This window comes from Cardiocondyla obscurior, linkage group LG09, assembly GCF_019399895.1.
Source record: "Cardiocondyla obscurior isolate alpha-2009 linkage group LG09, Cobs3.1, whole genome shotgun sequence".
Classification (NCBI taxonomy): Eukaryota; Metazoa; Arthropoda; class Insecta; order Hymenoptera; family Formicidae; genus Cardiocondyla; species Cardiocondyla obscurior.
Genome location: NC_091872.1, coordinates 1,237,585 through 1,251,468, shown reverse-complemented (window position 1 = coordinate 1,251,468; position 13,884 = coordinate 1,237,585). Strand labels below are relative to the sequence as shown.

At 41.9% G+C, this 13,884-nt stretch overlaps 1 protein-coding gene across 1 annotated transcript; it reads left to right on the top strand.

The window, feature by feature from the left end:
• Positions 1 to 347: 347 nt before the first annotated feature.
• On the top strand, positions 348 to 1,455 carry LOC139105466 (uncharacterized). Its single transcript, XM_070661573.1, has 2 exons — positions 348 to 646; positions 752 to 1,455. The coding sequence occupies exons 1-2, from the start codon at positions 521 to 523 to the stop codon at positions 1,352 to 1,354; spliced, it is 729 nt and encodes a 242-aa protein (XP_070517674.1). The 5' UTR covers positions 348 to 520; the 3' UTR covers positions 1,355 to 1,455.
• The last annotated feature ends 12,429 nt before the right edge of the window (positions 1,456 to 13,884 follow it).

Genomic DNA, 13,884 nt, shown 5'->3' with positions numbered 1-13,884 from the left:
TGAATCTCGATTTCTTCATCAACTTCGATTTCATCATCAACTTCTATTTCTTCATCAACTTCGATTTCTTCGTTGTTCATTTCATACATAGTCGTCGATCGCTCAATCACTAATGAGATTCACGCATTGTGACAAAAGAGGTATAACGAATGCATTATATCCTACCCCTACTACCAATTAATCATGTGATTTCATTTCTTACCCTCTCTCAAATTATATTGAGTCATTTGCTAATATTAAAAACCGTTAGTAAAAACCGTTAGCTTATCTCTTTCAGATAAAAATTCGGTTACCCTCGTCTAAAATTATTTTAAAAAACTTTTACTTCTCGGAATTTAAAACGTTGACTTATTTCTTTCCGACAAAAGAAATGTACACCCATCGAATAGCAACTACCCTCTGTTTTGCAGAGTCTTTGCGTTTAGCCGCACAGCCTTTGATCTCTGCATAGTCTATTTTATAAATGAGGGTTGAAGCGAGTGCACATATGTTTACGAGGGCAAAGTGAGTGAGAACGAGAATGATAATTTTTATCTCTATAAACATGAAAACAATTTGGCTCAAGATGAATCCTTCAACCGTCGAGCAGTCAGTTCCTTGCAACCACTCATCAGTAATTGATCGTCATCGTTTGTCACCAAAAATTGTAAGTATATATTCTTATATATTCTTAAATATTTTTTAAAACCATTTTAATACATAAAAATTTATAATTTTATACTTTTTTAAATTTTTTAATTTATTTTTTCAGATGATTTCCAACATCGACGTAAGACAGCTGTCCACTTGGCCGATTGAGGTACGCGTGGTACGCGTACAATCACCTACAATGTTTTGGGTGAAATTAATCAACGATGAAGCAGCTCATAAGGAAATGCTGGAACGAATGGCCTTACGCATGAGATTTGCAGCATCTCAACTGATACTGTCACCGAATGAAATAATAATAGGAACTCTCGTTGCCATTCGCGAAGGTTCAAAATGGCAAAGAGGGATCATCGAGTACGTCGGTGCTACTTCGATTACTGTAAATCTTCGCGACTGGGCTCGCACAACTGAAAGAATGCCGCATGAATGTTTACGACTAGAGAGCCAATTCCATGAAATGAGGTGGCAAGCAATACCATGTGTTTTAAATGGAATCTTGCCTCTGCGAGCTCAGGTATGGACGGAGCAGGAGGTTGTGCACGCAAAAATCATCATGGAAAAAACGCAGGGATGGATCATTATCAATGATGTTCTCAGTGACAATGCTGCACTTGTTTCATATCTCAGAGGCGGGCAAACGGAAAACGTGCCTATGATAGATGTATCTACATTATTTATACAAATAGGTATTGCAAAAAAAATTTAAATGGGATAAAACGCCGACTGAATCAGTTGCATCGCAAACACAGTGAAAAAACAATATCGTTATGTGCGGTGTGTAAAAAGGGTGTTAAAAAGGACCTTAGGTTCGTTCATATGTATATCCGCTTCTAATCATGAGCGCATTTACGAACACACTTATGGAAGCGGGGTGGGAATAGAAACGCAGCACATATTTTTTCTCACTGTTCACTTGTCAGTCGGAGAGTGTAGACTGCAGTTTTTTTGCTTTTATTGTTTTGCTTTTATTGTTTTGCTTTTTATTGTTTTGTGCTCTTGTTGTTTTTTTTTTTGTGCTCCTATTTTTCCAAAGCTCCTGTTATTTTTTTCTAATTTACCATCATGAGTTGTCGAGATTACTTAATCCGTGTATGTTCGAGAGCTGAGTGTAAAATGCATCACGAAATCCGGCGGTGCACAAAGGCATCGTGCTTAGCCGGTCGGTCATGCAAATTCGTCCACCTCACGCAAGATGAGGTGGACGATATTAACAACCTTGTGCGACCAATGACGATGAGGATATACCACGAATTAAAACGCATCGCATTTTTATTACGAGAAACGTACCCGAAGGAAGCACAACCGCATACATGTACAAAATTATTAATCGGAGAATGCATATGGGACTGCATCTCATGCAAAAATAACAAATTTCAAAGTAAGTTTTTTCTATTTTTAAAAATATTTTTTATTTTTAAAAAAACTATTTTTATAAATTTTTTTTTATAATTTTTTAATTTTATAATTTTTATTTACAGAAGATCAAATGCCTAGATGCAATTTTTGCATGGTGCCGCATATTACGGCAATACAAGGTCTTGTGTGTGAGCACACATATTGCACACTGTGCATCAATGAACTGCCGTTCTATTTATTCGGCCCTATACCGGCATATCGTTGCATAGTGTGCAAAGAGTTTAAACTAAGAAGAAATTTATGTAAGTACATATTTTTATTGTTTTTTATTTTTACACATCTTTTTAATAAAACATTTTTTGTTTCAGATCACAATTAAAAAAAAAAAAAATGTCAATTAGTTGTAAGTTTTAGTTGTAAGTTTTAGTTGTAAGTTTTCATTGTACGTTTTTTTTAGTTTTTAGTTTTTTTTTAATTTTATAAACATTTTTTTAGTTTTAACTTCTTTTTGTTTTTAATTATATATGTAATTTTGATATTTTATATGCAAAAATTTTTTAGTTTGTAAGTTTTAGTTATTTTTATATGTTTTTAATTTGATATGTTAAGAAAAAATAATTTTAGTTTTATGAAAAAATAAATTTTATATTTTTAAAATTATAAGTTTAGTTTTTTAATTATATGTACCTAAAAGAAAAAAATAATTTTATTTTTCAAAAATAAATTTTAATTTTTTTATTAATTAAAAAAATGCATTTATTCTTTTAAAAACATCAAAATCTAATTATCGCAAAAATATTAAACTTATATACTAAAACGTGGTGGATACATTAACTTATATACTAAAAACGCAAATGTTATCTTATACTATGTCATATTATAATTATCTTAAATTATAAAACGCAATATACTACAATAGCGTAAAATCAAAAAAGCAGTGAAAAAACATAAAAAACGTGAAAAACATCAAAAACGTGAAAACAACAAAAACGTGAAAAACATCAAAAGCAATAAACATAACTGTCAAAAAAACATTAGCCTTAATCTTAGAGTAACTGTTCATATTCGTCTACGCACCGACATACCGGACACACCACTATTAAAACGTCATCGTTTTGGAAAGGTCCCTTACATTTTAATGCACAGGTGCTGCAAAATATGTGCCCACAATTTGCTGCACCAAATGTGTCCCTCACTATTGTCTCGCAGCACACCACACAATCTAACACGTCTTGGTGCCCGATATGCCGGCGCTGACAATTTTCACGCGAACATTGACCATTCTTATAGTCTCCACAAATGTTCGTATTTTGTAGAGTACGCCCAATCTCATATCTTAACTGATCCGTCATCACGCCAGTGGTTTCGTAACGAGCTTGTGCTACGCTCGTTACATGGAGATATCTGCACTTCGCGATTGTACACTTGGTATTTTGGTATTTAAAACAATACCTATAATTATGTACAAACTTGCAGATTGGATTATTACAACATCCTTTTTTGAAATTGACACACATCTGCTGCTTTGCTAAAAATAAAAAATTAAAAGAATAATATACAATACATTTATAAATACTATTAAAGTACTTACGTTGTTGTCCAAAATAAGACATTTTTTTTTTTTTCTGCTTTTTTCCTTACAAAATTCTACTTTCTTTCTCACAAATTTCTACTTCCTTCCTCAAAAAACTTCTTCCTAACTGAAATACTCGTACGAGACTGAAGCATGGTCATGCAATATAAAGGATCCAGTGACGAAAAAAGACGCAAAAGATTTTCATCACATAGGCATGTGTATCTAGCGATAACATCTTGAAACGATTTCTAACGGGTGTGAGTGAGAGCGTGAAAGAGTGAGAGCGTGAACGACACTTGAACGCAATACCGAATGGCAAGAATGAATACGAGAAAAAAAAAAGATTTTTTAACGCACAGGCATGTAGAACATTATGCATCTTGAAACGAATCTTGAAACGAATCTTGAAAAAACATGAGATTTTTTTTACCACAGGTATAAAAAAGAATCGCATCTAGCGAAACCCATGCATGCTACACATCTTGAAGTGATTGCTAACAAGGGATGTGAGTGAGAGCGCGATAGAGTGTGAGCGAGAGCGATAATTGAACAAGAGACTAAGTGAAAAGAAATGCAAACAATACAAGGTGTTTTCAAAAAATTTTACTAAAAAGTTTTCCATTTTTATCATTTTTTATTAATTATATTTTTAAATTATACATTTTCATGTTATTGCATTTATCGCAGCTTTTTTTAACATTTTACTACTTATTTTTAAATTATATTATTCTATACCAGTTATTCTTTATACAATAGTTACATTTTATCTACAAAAATCCTAGCGATGTACAAATATTAAAAGTCAAGGAATGGTAAGAGCTAAATCCTAGCAGTGTACAATCTGAAAACTCAAGGAACAGCACGAGCTCTCATTAATTTTCTTCCCATACATTGCGAATGTTGGTGGATAAAATAAATCTTACAGAAACACTAAAGACTATTATCAGAATTAAAGACACAAAAGCACCCGGATTTTATATTTTTAATTCTCATACTAATCTTTAGTGTTTCTGTAAGATTTATTTTATCCACTAACATTAACATTTAAACTGTATGGAAAAAAATAATGAGAGCTCGTGCTGCTCCTAGAGCTCAGATTTTTTTACATATTTTTAGTCTCTAATACATGATTTGTATAAAATCTTATATACTACGCTAGAATACATACGCATGACAATATACATTAGCGATTTTACATAAATGAATGAATGAATGATTAATATAACGATGGTGATACAGATGATCATGACAGTGATGGCAATGATGACAATGATGATTATGATGATTATAGTGATGATGATTATAGTGATGATGATTATGGTGATGATTATGATGAAGGCGCCGGTGACGTTGGCTTCACGCTTTTTGTAATTTGATGAAAGTGACGGCTTCACACCAAAAATAATTCTTCTGTAATAGAAAAAATTTTTTTAATAATATTATACATAAATAACAAATTTTTTTTTATTTTGTTTTTAATACTTACCAATTATAGATTCCATAATTCGTGGAGCTCCTTTATCTTTGTCCAAGGAATTATTTTCCGCATGAGCAGCAATTGATAAAAAACGACATGAGCATAAAAACAACATGAGCATAAAAACAACATGAGCTATGATGACAAACGACGACGATGATGACAGTGACGATGACGACAAAAGCAGTGGTGACGACAAAGGCAGTGGTGATGACAAAGGTACTGGTGACATTTATGGATTGCATGACTGACACATATCTGAGTTTATAATAATTGCCAATGAATTATTACACTTATCGCAGTTGAAGACTTGTTCAATCAGAAGAACTTCATATGTTTCGGTGCGGTGACATCTCACCATTTTAAAGTCTTCATGCACTAATAACTGTTCATCCATAAAGCATGGTATACAGTAAAATAGATAATCGTTAGTATAATAAAAAAAGATGCGGCAGTGCATTGTCTGATTGGTGATTTCGGTGGTGACTTCAGTTATTGCAACATCATCACCGATTTCACTAAACATCTGATCGAACATTTGTTGCATCTCCGTCATAAAATCTCCTTCAGACGCTGATTCTTCTTCATTTTCTTCCTCAGGATTTTCTCTATTTTCCTCTTCCACCTCACCCATATGATTTTGCACGAGCCCCTCCAAAACTTCATTAGCGTTATTGTCATCATTAGCGTTATTGTCATCATTAGCGTTATTGTCATCGTTGTCATCATTCAAAAAGTTAAAGAAGCGTAAAGGTCTGAAGTCGTCCTCACTAATATCTTCATCCAGTCCTTCCGAAATTCTTTCTTTCCCCATTTTTCAAAAATATTCTTTTTTTCACTGTCAATTGAAACTAAACTGTCCGAACGTTTAAATCGTACTGGCCTCTCGGCACAAAACTTCCTTGCAACGTCGCAACGTCGCAACATCTTCAAAAATTTTCTTATCGTTAAAATAAGAAGAGGAATAAACACTTGAGCCCTGAGCCTACACAGTTATGTATCTTCATAGTTTACAGTTTTGTTTAATATTATATTTCAAAGCGAGATACTCCGCAAAAGGATCACGCGAGTCGTAGTCAATGGTGACAAACGCGTGAATAAGAGCGAGCGAACAAATACTTATTTGAGGGTGAAAGAATGAGAGAGTTACACTTAAGGAATTTAAAGATAACGGAGGAGCAATAGAATGAGTGAGGTTGCATGCTTTCTAGATCACAGCGTGATCCGTTGCAACGGATCAACATGAATATTATTTAAAAAAATCTATTTAAAAAAATCTATTTAAAAATCTATTTAAAAAATCTTTAGTTGGAGGATGATACTTGCACGCTTAACGAGTGCGAGCGAGAGGGAACGATGGGGCGCATGATACTTTGCTTTCAACGGGTGCGAGCGAAAGGGAACGCTGGGCGCGCGACACTTGTGCGTTCAACGGGTGCGAGCGAGAGGGAACGATGAGCGCGCCATACTTTGCGTTCAACGAGTGCGAGCGAGAGAAAACGCTGGGCGCGCGACACTTGTGCGTTCAACGGTGCGAGCGAGAGGGAACGATGAGCGCGCCATACTTTGCGTTCAACGAGTGCGAGCGAGAGAAAACGCTGGGCGCGCGACACTTGTGCGTTCAACGGGTGCGAGTGAGAGGAGATTTTGTCTCGAAGCATTTAAAAAGTAATACAATTTGGAAAAGAGGGGGATTAAATTAAATACAATTTGGAAAAGAGGGGATTAAATTAAAGATTGATGAACACGCTCGCGCGTGTTCAGTAACGAAATTTCCTCCGATCGAGTCGCATCGTTATCGAGGGGACGCTGTGCGCGATACCTTGCGATCCACCGCTTGCCGCCGCCGCGCTTATCATTTTTTTAAAATAATATCGCATTTCAGTGTTTCGATGTTGTGCATTTCAGTGTTTCGATGTTATTATTTTCTAAACAATTCGTTCCTAGAATCGCCGACACAGGGGCGATTTATAAAATACCCACCCCCTCCCCGTATGACGTCATTGCCCCTTGCCCTAGGTCTCACGGACCCAGAACCGTTAACACCCCCTCTCCCCGCGTGACGTCATTACCCCTCGCCATAGGTCACACATATAAACTAACACGAGGTGATCCAGAACCGGTGTTTATATTCCTACTGGTATGTCCATACTCGACATATCTAAGGTGTGTTTGTACGAGTTTCATCACGAGTACATGTTACCAACTTTTGGAGACAAATGTAGCGTCATGTATACCGACACGGATAGTCTCGTGTACAGCGTCCAGTGTGACGATGTATACGAGATGATGAAGCGTGATATCGCTCGGTTCGACACGAGCGACTATCCACCTGATAACGCGTACGGTATGCCTCTCGCGAACAAAAAAATACCAGGTTTAATGAAGGATGAGTGCAACGGTGCGATTGTTACAGAATTTGTAGGACTCAGAGCGAAAATGTACGCGATCAAGGTGGACGGTAAAAGTGACACTAAAAAAGCAAAAGGTGTACAGAGTGGAGTCGTGGCGCGAACTATAACGTTTGACGATTATGTCAAGTGTCTCGAGAATGAGATTGCTATGACTCGCGACCAATCGTGCGTAAGATCGAAATTGCATCAAGTGTACACCGTATCCGAGACAAAGATCGCTTTGAGTCCGTATGATGACAAGCGATATCTCGTGCCAGACTCGACCAACACCTTACCATGGGGTCATTATCGCATACCTCTATAATTATATATGTATTACAGATGTATCAAATGTATTATAGATTGCGTTAATGTATACAGTACACATGTATGTAGTATACAGTACACATGTACGCAGTATGCAGTACACATGTACGCAGTATGCAGTACACATGTACGCAGTACACATGTACGCAGTATGCAGTATGTAGTATGCAGTATGTAGTATGCAGTATGTAGTATGCAGTATGTAGTATGCAGTATGTAGTATGCAGTATGTAGTATGCAGTATGTAGTATGCAGTTTTATATTTTATTATTTTAAATACATCGAATCGCATATAAATGTGTAAAATAATAAGGATATACATCTATGCAGTATATAGTTTTTATTTTTTAAATACATTGAATCGCATATACATGTGTAAAAATAAAAAAACTTTATTAAACGATGCTGTTTTTGTCGATCCATGAATTGTGTGATCCATCAAATCCCAACCATTTCACGTAGACCTTGTCACCCTTCTTACGCAGAACCTTCTCCACCAGATATACGTCCGGATGTGTCGCGCGGTGCAACTCATGCTCGTAGAACGCTCCGGCTATCGCCTCACCGCGATAATCCTCGAGCAGATAGGTTGCTGGATTGGTTTGCTGCACCTTGACGATTGTGAAAACCTCGGTGGTCCAATTTGGAGTGTATCCCTTTTCGAAAATCATTTTAAACTTGCTCACGCGTACTTTATCACCGACCCTGAATTTGGCCGGAGCGGCTATCTTTATCGCGCTGTACACGGTGTCAAGAAGTTTCTTGGCGATCTCAGGTGTCACGTCGATGGGCCGCATGCCGATCGTTCGATGCTTGCGCCTATTATACTCGTCTACGAGACGCGGTAGCGCGTCGCACCACTCGTAATTGCCGTTGAGCGTAAACATCTTCCACATAATGTTTTTGAGTGTGCGATTGAATCGCTCAACTACAGACGCCTTTAACACCGAGTACGTTGAGTAATGATTGACACCGCGTTTCGTGAAGAGCCGTTGTACGTCGGTGTTGTAAAACTCTTTTCCCATATCGGTTTGTAAATTTTTCGGACATCGCCCGCTCTTTCGCATCAACTCCGCTAAAGCGTCAGCCGTTTCGCTGCCGCCTTTATTCTTCAGCGGTATTGCCCACGCATACTTGCCGAGTACGTCGATGACGGTGAGAATGTAACGGTAACCTCGGTTGAAACGCGCGTACGGTTGCATCTCGACGATATCAGCCTGCCACAAATCGTCGTATCCCTTGACCACGACGCGTCTTCGCGGAAAGTTTCTTCTCGCCGGGGCGTGTAACTCGTCGACAAGTCGCCTCCTTTCAGGACCCGTGTCGTTAGACTTGCGTGATTTAGACATGATCAATCACGTCCCGCAGCACGCCGATTCTGTCGCTTGATTCCTTCAGTCGATTAATTTATAATCAAACCAGCCTCACGCAGTTCCTCGATAATTGACAGAATTTCATTGTCGTGAGCGTTGTGACCGGCTCGACGCGAAGCATCCAGCAATCTAAGACGATCCACGAGCTCGTTGGGATCGTCCCAGTGCACGTAGTCGATCGCGTGATCATTCAACGTCATGAGGTGAGGTAATCCTTTACCGGAACTTTTTCTTCTCAATTTCTTGGCCGAATCGCCCGATATCAGCGGTGCGATCACCTTCAAATACTTTGAGCCTCTGTTACCCATGACGCGACCGTCGTCGCTGAAATCTTTCATATGCGCGTTCGTCGCTTCGAGTATGCTCTTGTAGTGACGTTTATCCGCCTCGGTGTAAGCAGTTACGTCGGGTACCTTCTTGAAAATCAACTCATACAGACCTTCCGTTCCAGGATATCTCTTACCAGCGATGATTATATCGTCGTTCTTATGGTCGAATTCAACGTGTTTGTTTCCGAGCATTACTTTGTTTGTGTCAAAGTATATACCGAAAACGTCGTCGATATTTATTCTTCTGTCACCGCTCGCCGCTTCAAGGTACATCGTTGCCAGCAATACGCTGGGTCGCGGTGTCGATACGCCAGGTCGCGGCGTCGATATGCCGGACCGCGGCGTTGATGTCCGGGGCCGTGGCGTCGACGGAAGTTCGACGTCTTCGGTCGTAACGTACGAATCTACGGTCGTATCACTCAATGACGGATTAGCTACGATCGTATCGCCTAACGTTGCCGACGACAACGAATCGTCAAACGTGGCGTTTAAACGCCGTTCGGGTTTTGGTGTCGACCACAATCGTCGCTCCAGTTTCGGTGTCAATCGCTCCGATTTCGACTCCACCTTCGGTACCGCGATACCGGATTCCTCGACGGTCTCGACCATCCGCTTTAGAGGTTCGACGATGGGCTTGAGGCGCTTCTCCGACGCGATGTCGGCGTCGATCGTGTCGGTCTTTATAGCTCGATGCTTCCTGCGAATCGCCTCGCTCGTCTTCTCGATCTCCCGCGTAATCTTTTCATGCTCGCGCGCGTCATGGTTGTCGTTTCTCCCCGTCATATCGATCGTATCGCGCGATCCGTTCTCGACGAAGCGTCTTCGACGACTGATTGTCACACAATATTATCAATCTGTTAAAAATCAACTCGACGGTACCGCAAACACGTCGAATCCTCGCCTGTATCGCCCGTTGTCGAGCGGACTGTCCTTGTCGATTACCGCGAAACCGTGATCATGTTGCCAGCATTTGCGACACAACGCACTGAACTCGTCGTACGACATGTCGGTGTTGACGTGATCGTTGTACACGTGTTTCAGATTGGTTCCGTCCTGTTTGAACAGGATCAGCAGATTTGCGTTATCGCGTATTAGATGCTTGGGTATCCTCGCGTACGACTGACACAGATAAAAGCAGTCTACGTTCGAGTGACGACCCATCGCGAAGTACTCCCTCACGGCGTCTTGCTTGTCGCACGCGATATCGTCGAAGATGAAAATCGAATGCGGAAGTGCCTCACTCGGTGGAACGACGTCGCTGTTGTTGGAAAACGTGAAATAGCCTATCTCGTCGATCGGTGTCAGCAGATGTTCCAAGTACTGATACTTGGGCTGTTGCAGCGATTTCGAGTACACGTACACGTTCTCGAAACGCAAACCGTGCGGACTTTCCAACAGACTGATCAGAACGTTCGTTTTACCGCAGTTTGATGGACCGCACACGATCGCGCGCACGGTGTTTGGCAGCATCTCACCGTGCCTGCGTATTTTCTCTCCCTCGAGACTATCCATTAATCGTAATCTATCGTCACAATTCGCGACGCGTATCGTCTGCGGTTGTCGCACGAATCGCATCTTGTCCCCGCTGTACGGAGACAACCGCTCGCGAGCCTATTTATAGTCGCGCGAACCTGCGAATAGCTCATTAATCGATATGTATGTCGCGCTGAAACATCCTCTTGACGTGTTGAACTTAACCGCGGAACAGTTGAGCACCATACCAAAGGACGTGTTACTGCACGTTTGCGGTGATTACATTCATCACGTGTGGGACAAACTTCCCGCGCACTTGACGGAAGATCCGGAGGTTCGAACCTACCGCAGGTGCCTCGAGCATTACAATCAACCCTGGCAAGAAACGCACATCGACGGACCTGCTCCGTTAATCCGAGAGTGCGGCGAGTGTCAACGTCGTCTACCGATTCGTCGGAAGTAAAGTGCTGCGGCAAGGGTCTGTTGAATCGCGCGATAAACGCCCTTCCCTTCGAACTGCACATCCCCGGTTATCAATTTTGTGGCCCGGGAACTCGATTGAAGGAACGCATAGCGAGAGGTGATCGAGGCATCAATCCGTTGGACGAAGCGTGTCGCGAGCACGACTTGGCGTACGCGCGAAGCAACGATCTCACGGACAGACACGCAGCGGACAGAGAACTCGCCAAGAGAGCGGGAAAACGCGTTATAGCGAGAGATTCAGGCTTACGTGAGAGAGCCGCCGCAGCAGCCGTGTGGGCTGCGATGAAAGCTAAAACGAAAATTGGCATGGGTATGTCTACTACAACTAGGAAGAGGTTGAGGACTGTGAGAAACAGAACGATTACGAAGAGGCGGAGAAGTACGATTCGCAAAAAACGCATGCTTCCAACAGCAAAGCGCGGCGGCATGCTGCCGATTATTCCGATTCTCGGCGCAGTCGGATCGCTTGTCGGTGGAGCTGCGAGTATAGCGAGAGCTGTAAATGAGAGAAGAGCTGCGCGCGCAGCAGCCGGTGGATCCGGCGTACATCTGGCCCCGTACAACGGTGGACGGGGTCTCTCTCTCAAGCCGTACAGGTACGGCAGAGGTACGACTGTTGCGAAGAGAGGAAGAAAAAAAAAAACGTCGAGAAGACGTTAAAAATGCCCACGGGTGCTACTACGAACGTGCAATTAAATCATCTGGCCAGACGTATGCGCGTTCCTTATTTCAGAGGTGTATTTATGCGCGACGCTTTACCTACGAGTGGCGCACGTACAAACGAGAGCGGTATCGTGAACCTGGATAACGTGACGGGTCCGGGGACTCACTGGGTAGCGTACGCCAAAAGGGGAGATCGCGTCGCGTACTTTGACGGCTTCGGTAATCTCCGACCGCCTGTGGAATTGGTGCGATATCTCGGAGTCAACGTCTCATCGATAGAGTACAATCGACGATCTTATCAAACGTACGATCAGAGTATCTGCGGACAGCTGTGTCTACGTTTTTTAAGTACAATCGACGCGATTACGTTTAAAAACTGACGTCGCGACGCACTTTGCCTCAGTATCACTTCAAACATGTCGATCACGCTCACGTTAACCGGTAGGAGCAGTGTTCTCCATTCGAGCTACTCACCGGCGTTGGATCTCAGTGACGGTGATTACGAGCTCGGGCTCACGGACTTTGCGACTTACAACACCATACCGAACGTCGATTCTACGAACAACAAATTTTACTATGGCACGGACGGTAAAGAAATTACGATTCCCGAGGGATCGTACGAGATACAGGCCATAGACAAATTTTTGAAACACGCGATGCCGCGACAACGCGACACCGTCGATGGAAATCGTAATGAGAAGAGCGAGAAGAATGAGAAAAATGAGAAGAATGATGATTTCTCGATAGCGATTCGCGCCAACTTCAACACTATGAAAAGCGAGATCAAATCCGCGTACGTAGTGAACTTTTCAAAACCAAACTCGTTTGGACCGCTTCTCGGATTCTCACCGCATCGCGTACTGCAACCGCGAAAGTGGCACGAGTCCGACTTACCGATCAATATAATCAATCTGAATATTATTCGCATCGAATGTAACGTAACCGCGGGCGCATACTGCAACGGTGAACGCGTGCACACGATTCATGAATTTTCACCGAAAGTGCCACCGGGATATAAGATCACGGAAACGCCCACACAGGTCATTTACCTACCGATCATCGTGCGATACGTTACGGATCTCACGATACGCGTCACCAACCAAAACGGACGACCGCTCGACTTTCGCGGAGAGGAGATCACCATCAGATTGCACGTGCGACTACAACGACAACGACAACGATAACGTGGCATGTTAATACCGAACGAAACGAGACGCGTTACGACGATCAGTTTCGGTACTGGTACGATTCAACAGCCTGAACCGCGACAACATATCGCTGTAAATAGCGTTGGAAGGATAAGAAGAAGAAGACTAACCGAAACAAACGTTGAATTTCTGAGATCGCTCGGATTCGCTGTGCGAAATAATTTTATCTAAACGATGGCCGACATTCTGAATATCCAAGACGAACCGGTCTTCGACGATCGAATCGTCAAGATTGAGACTCACGCATACAATCCGTTTGCCAATACGACGTTCGGATACAGCGATGAGATAAGAATACCGATACAGCAACAAGATCTGTACACGCTGCCGCACGAGAGTTTTCTCTACATCGAGGGAAAATTAACGAAGGGCAAGGTGGTTGCGGGAGCCGACGTGATCCTTGGGGACAACTGTATCGCCTTCATGTTCGATGAGATACGATACGAGCTCGACGGTGTGGAGATCGATCGTAACAGAAACGTTGGCGTAACCAGCACGCTGAAAAATTACGCGACCGTTTCATCCGACAGGAGCGTGATTCTGCGGAACGCGGGATGGCTCGGTCCCACGATCAATGC

Bases quoted from the DNA above. Each gene is read 5' to 3' on its own strand.
- LOC139105466 (XM_070661573.1), top strand. From the start codon at position 521: ATGATAATTTTTATCTCTATAAACATGAAAACAATTTGGCTCAAGATG. The intron at 647-751 runs GTAAGTATATAT...TTATTTTTTCAG, and splicing joins ATCGTTTGTCACCAAAAATT to ATGATTTCCAACATCGACGT.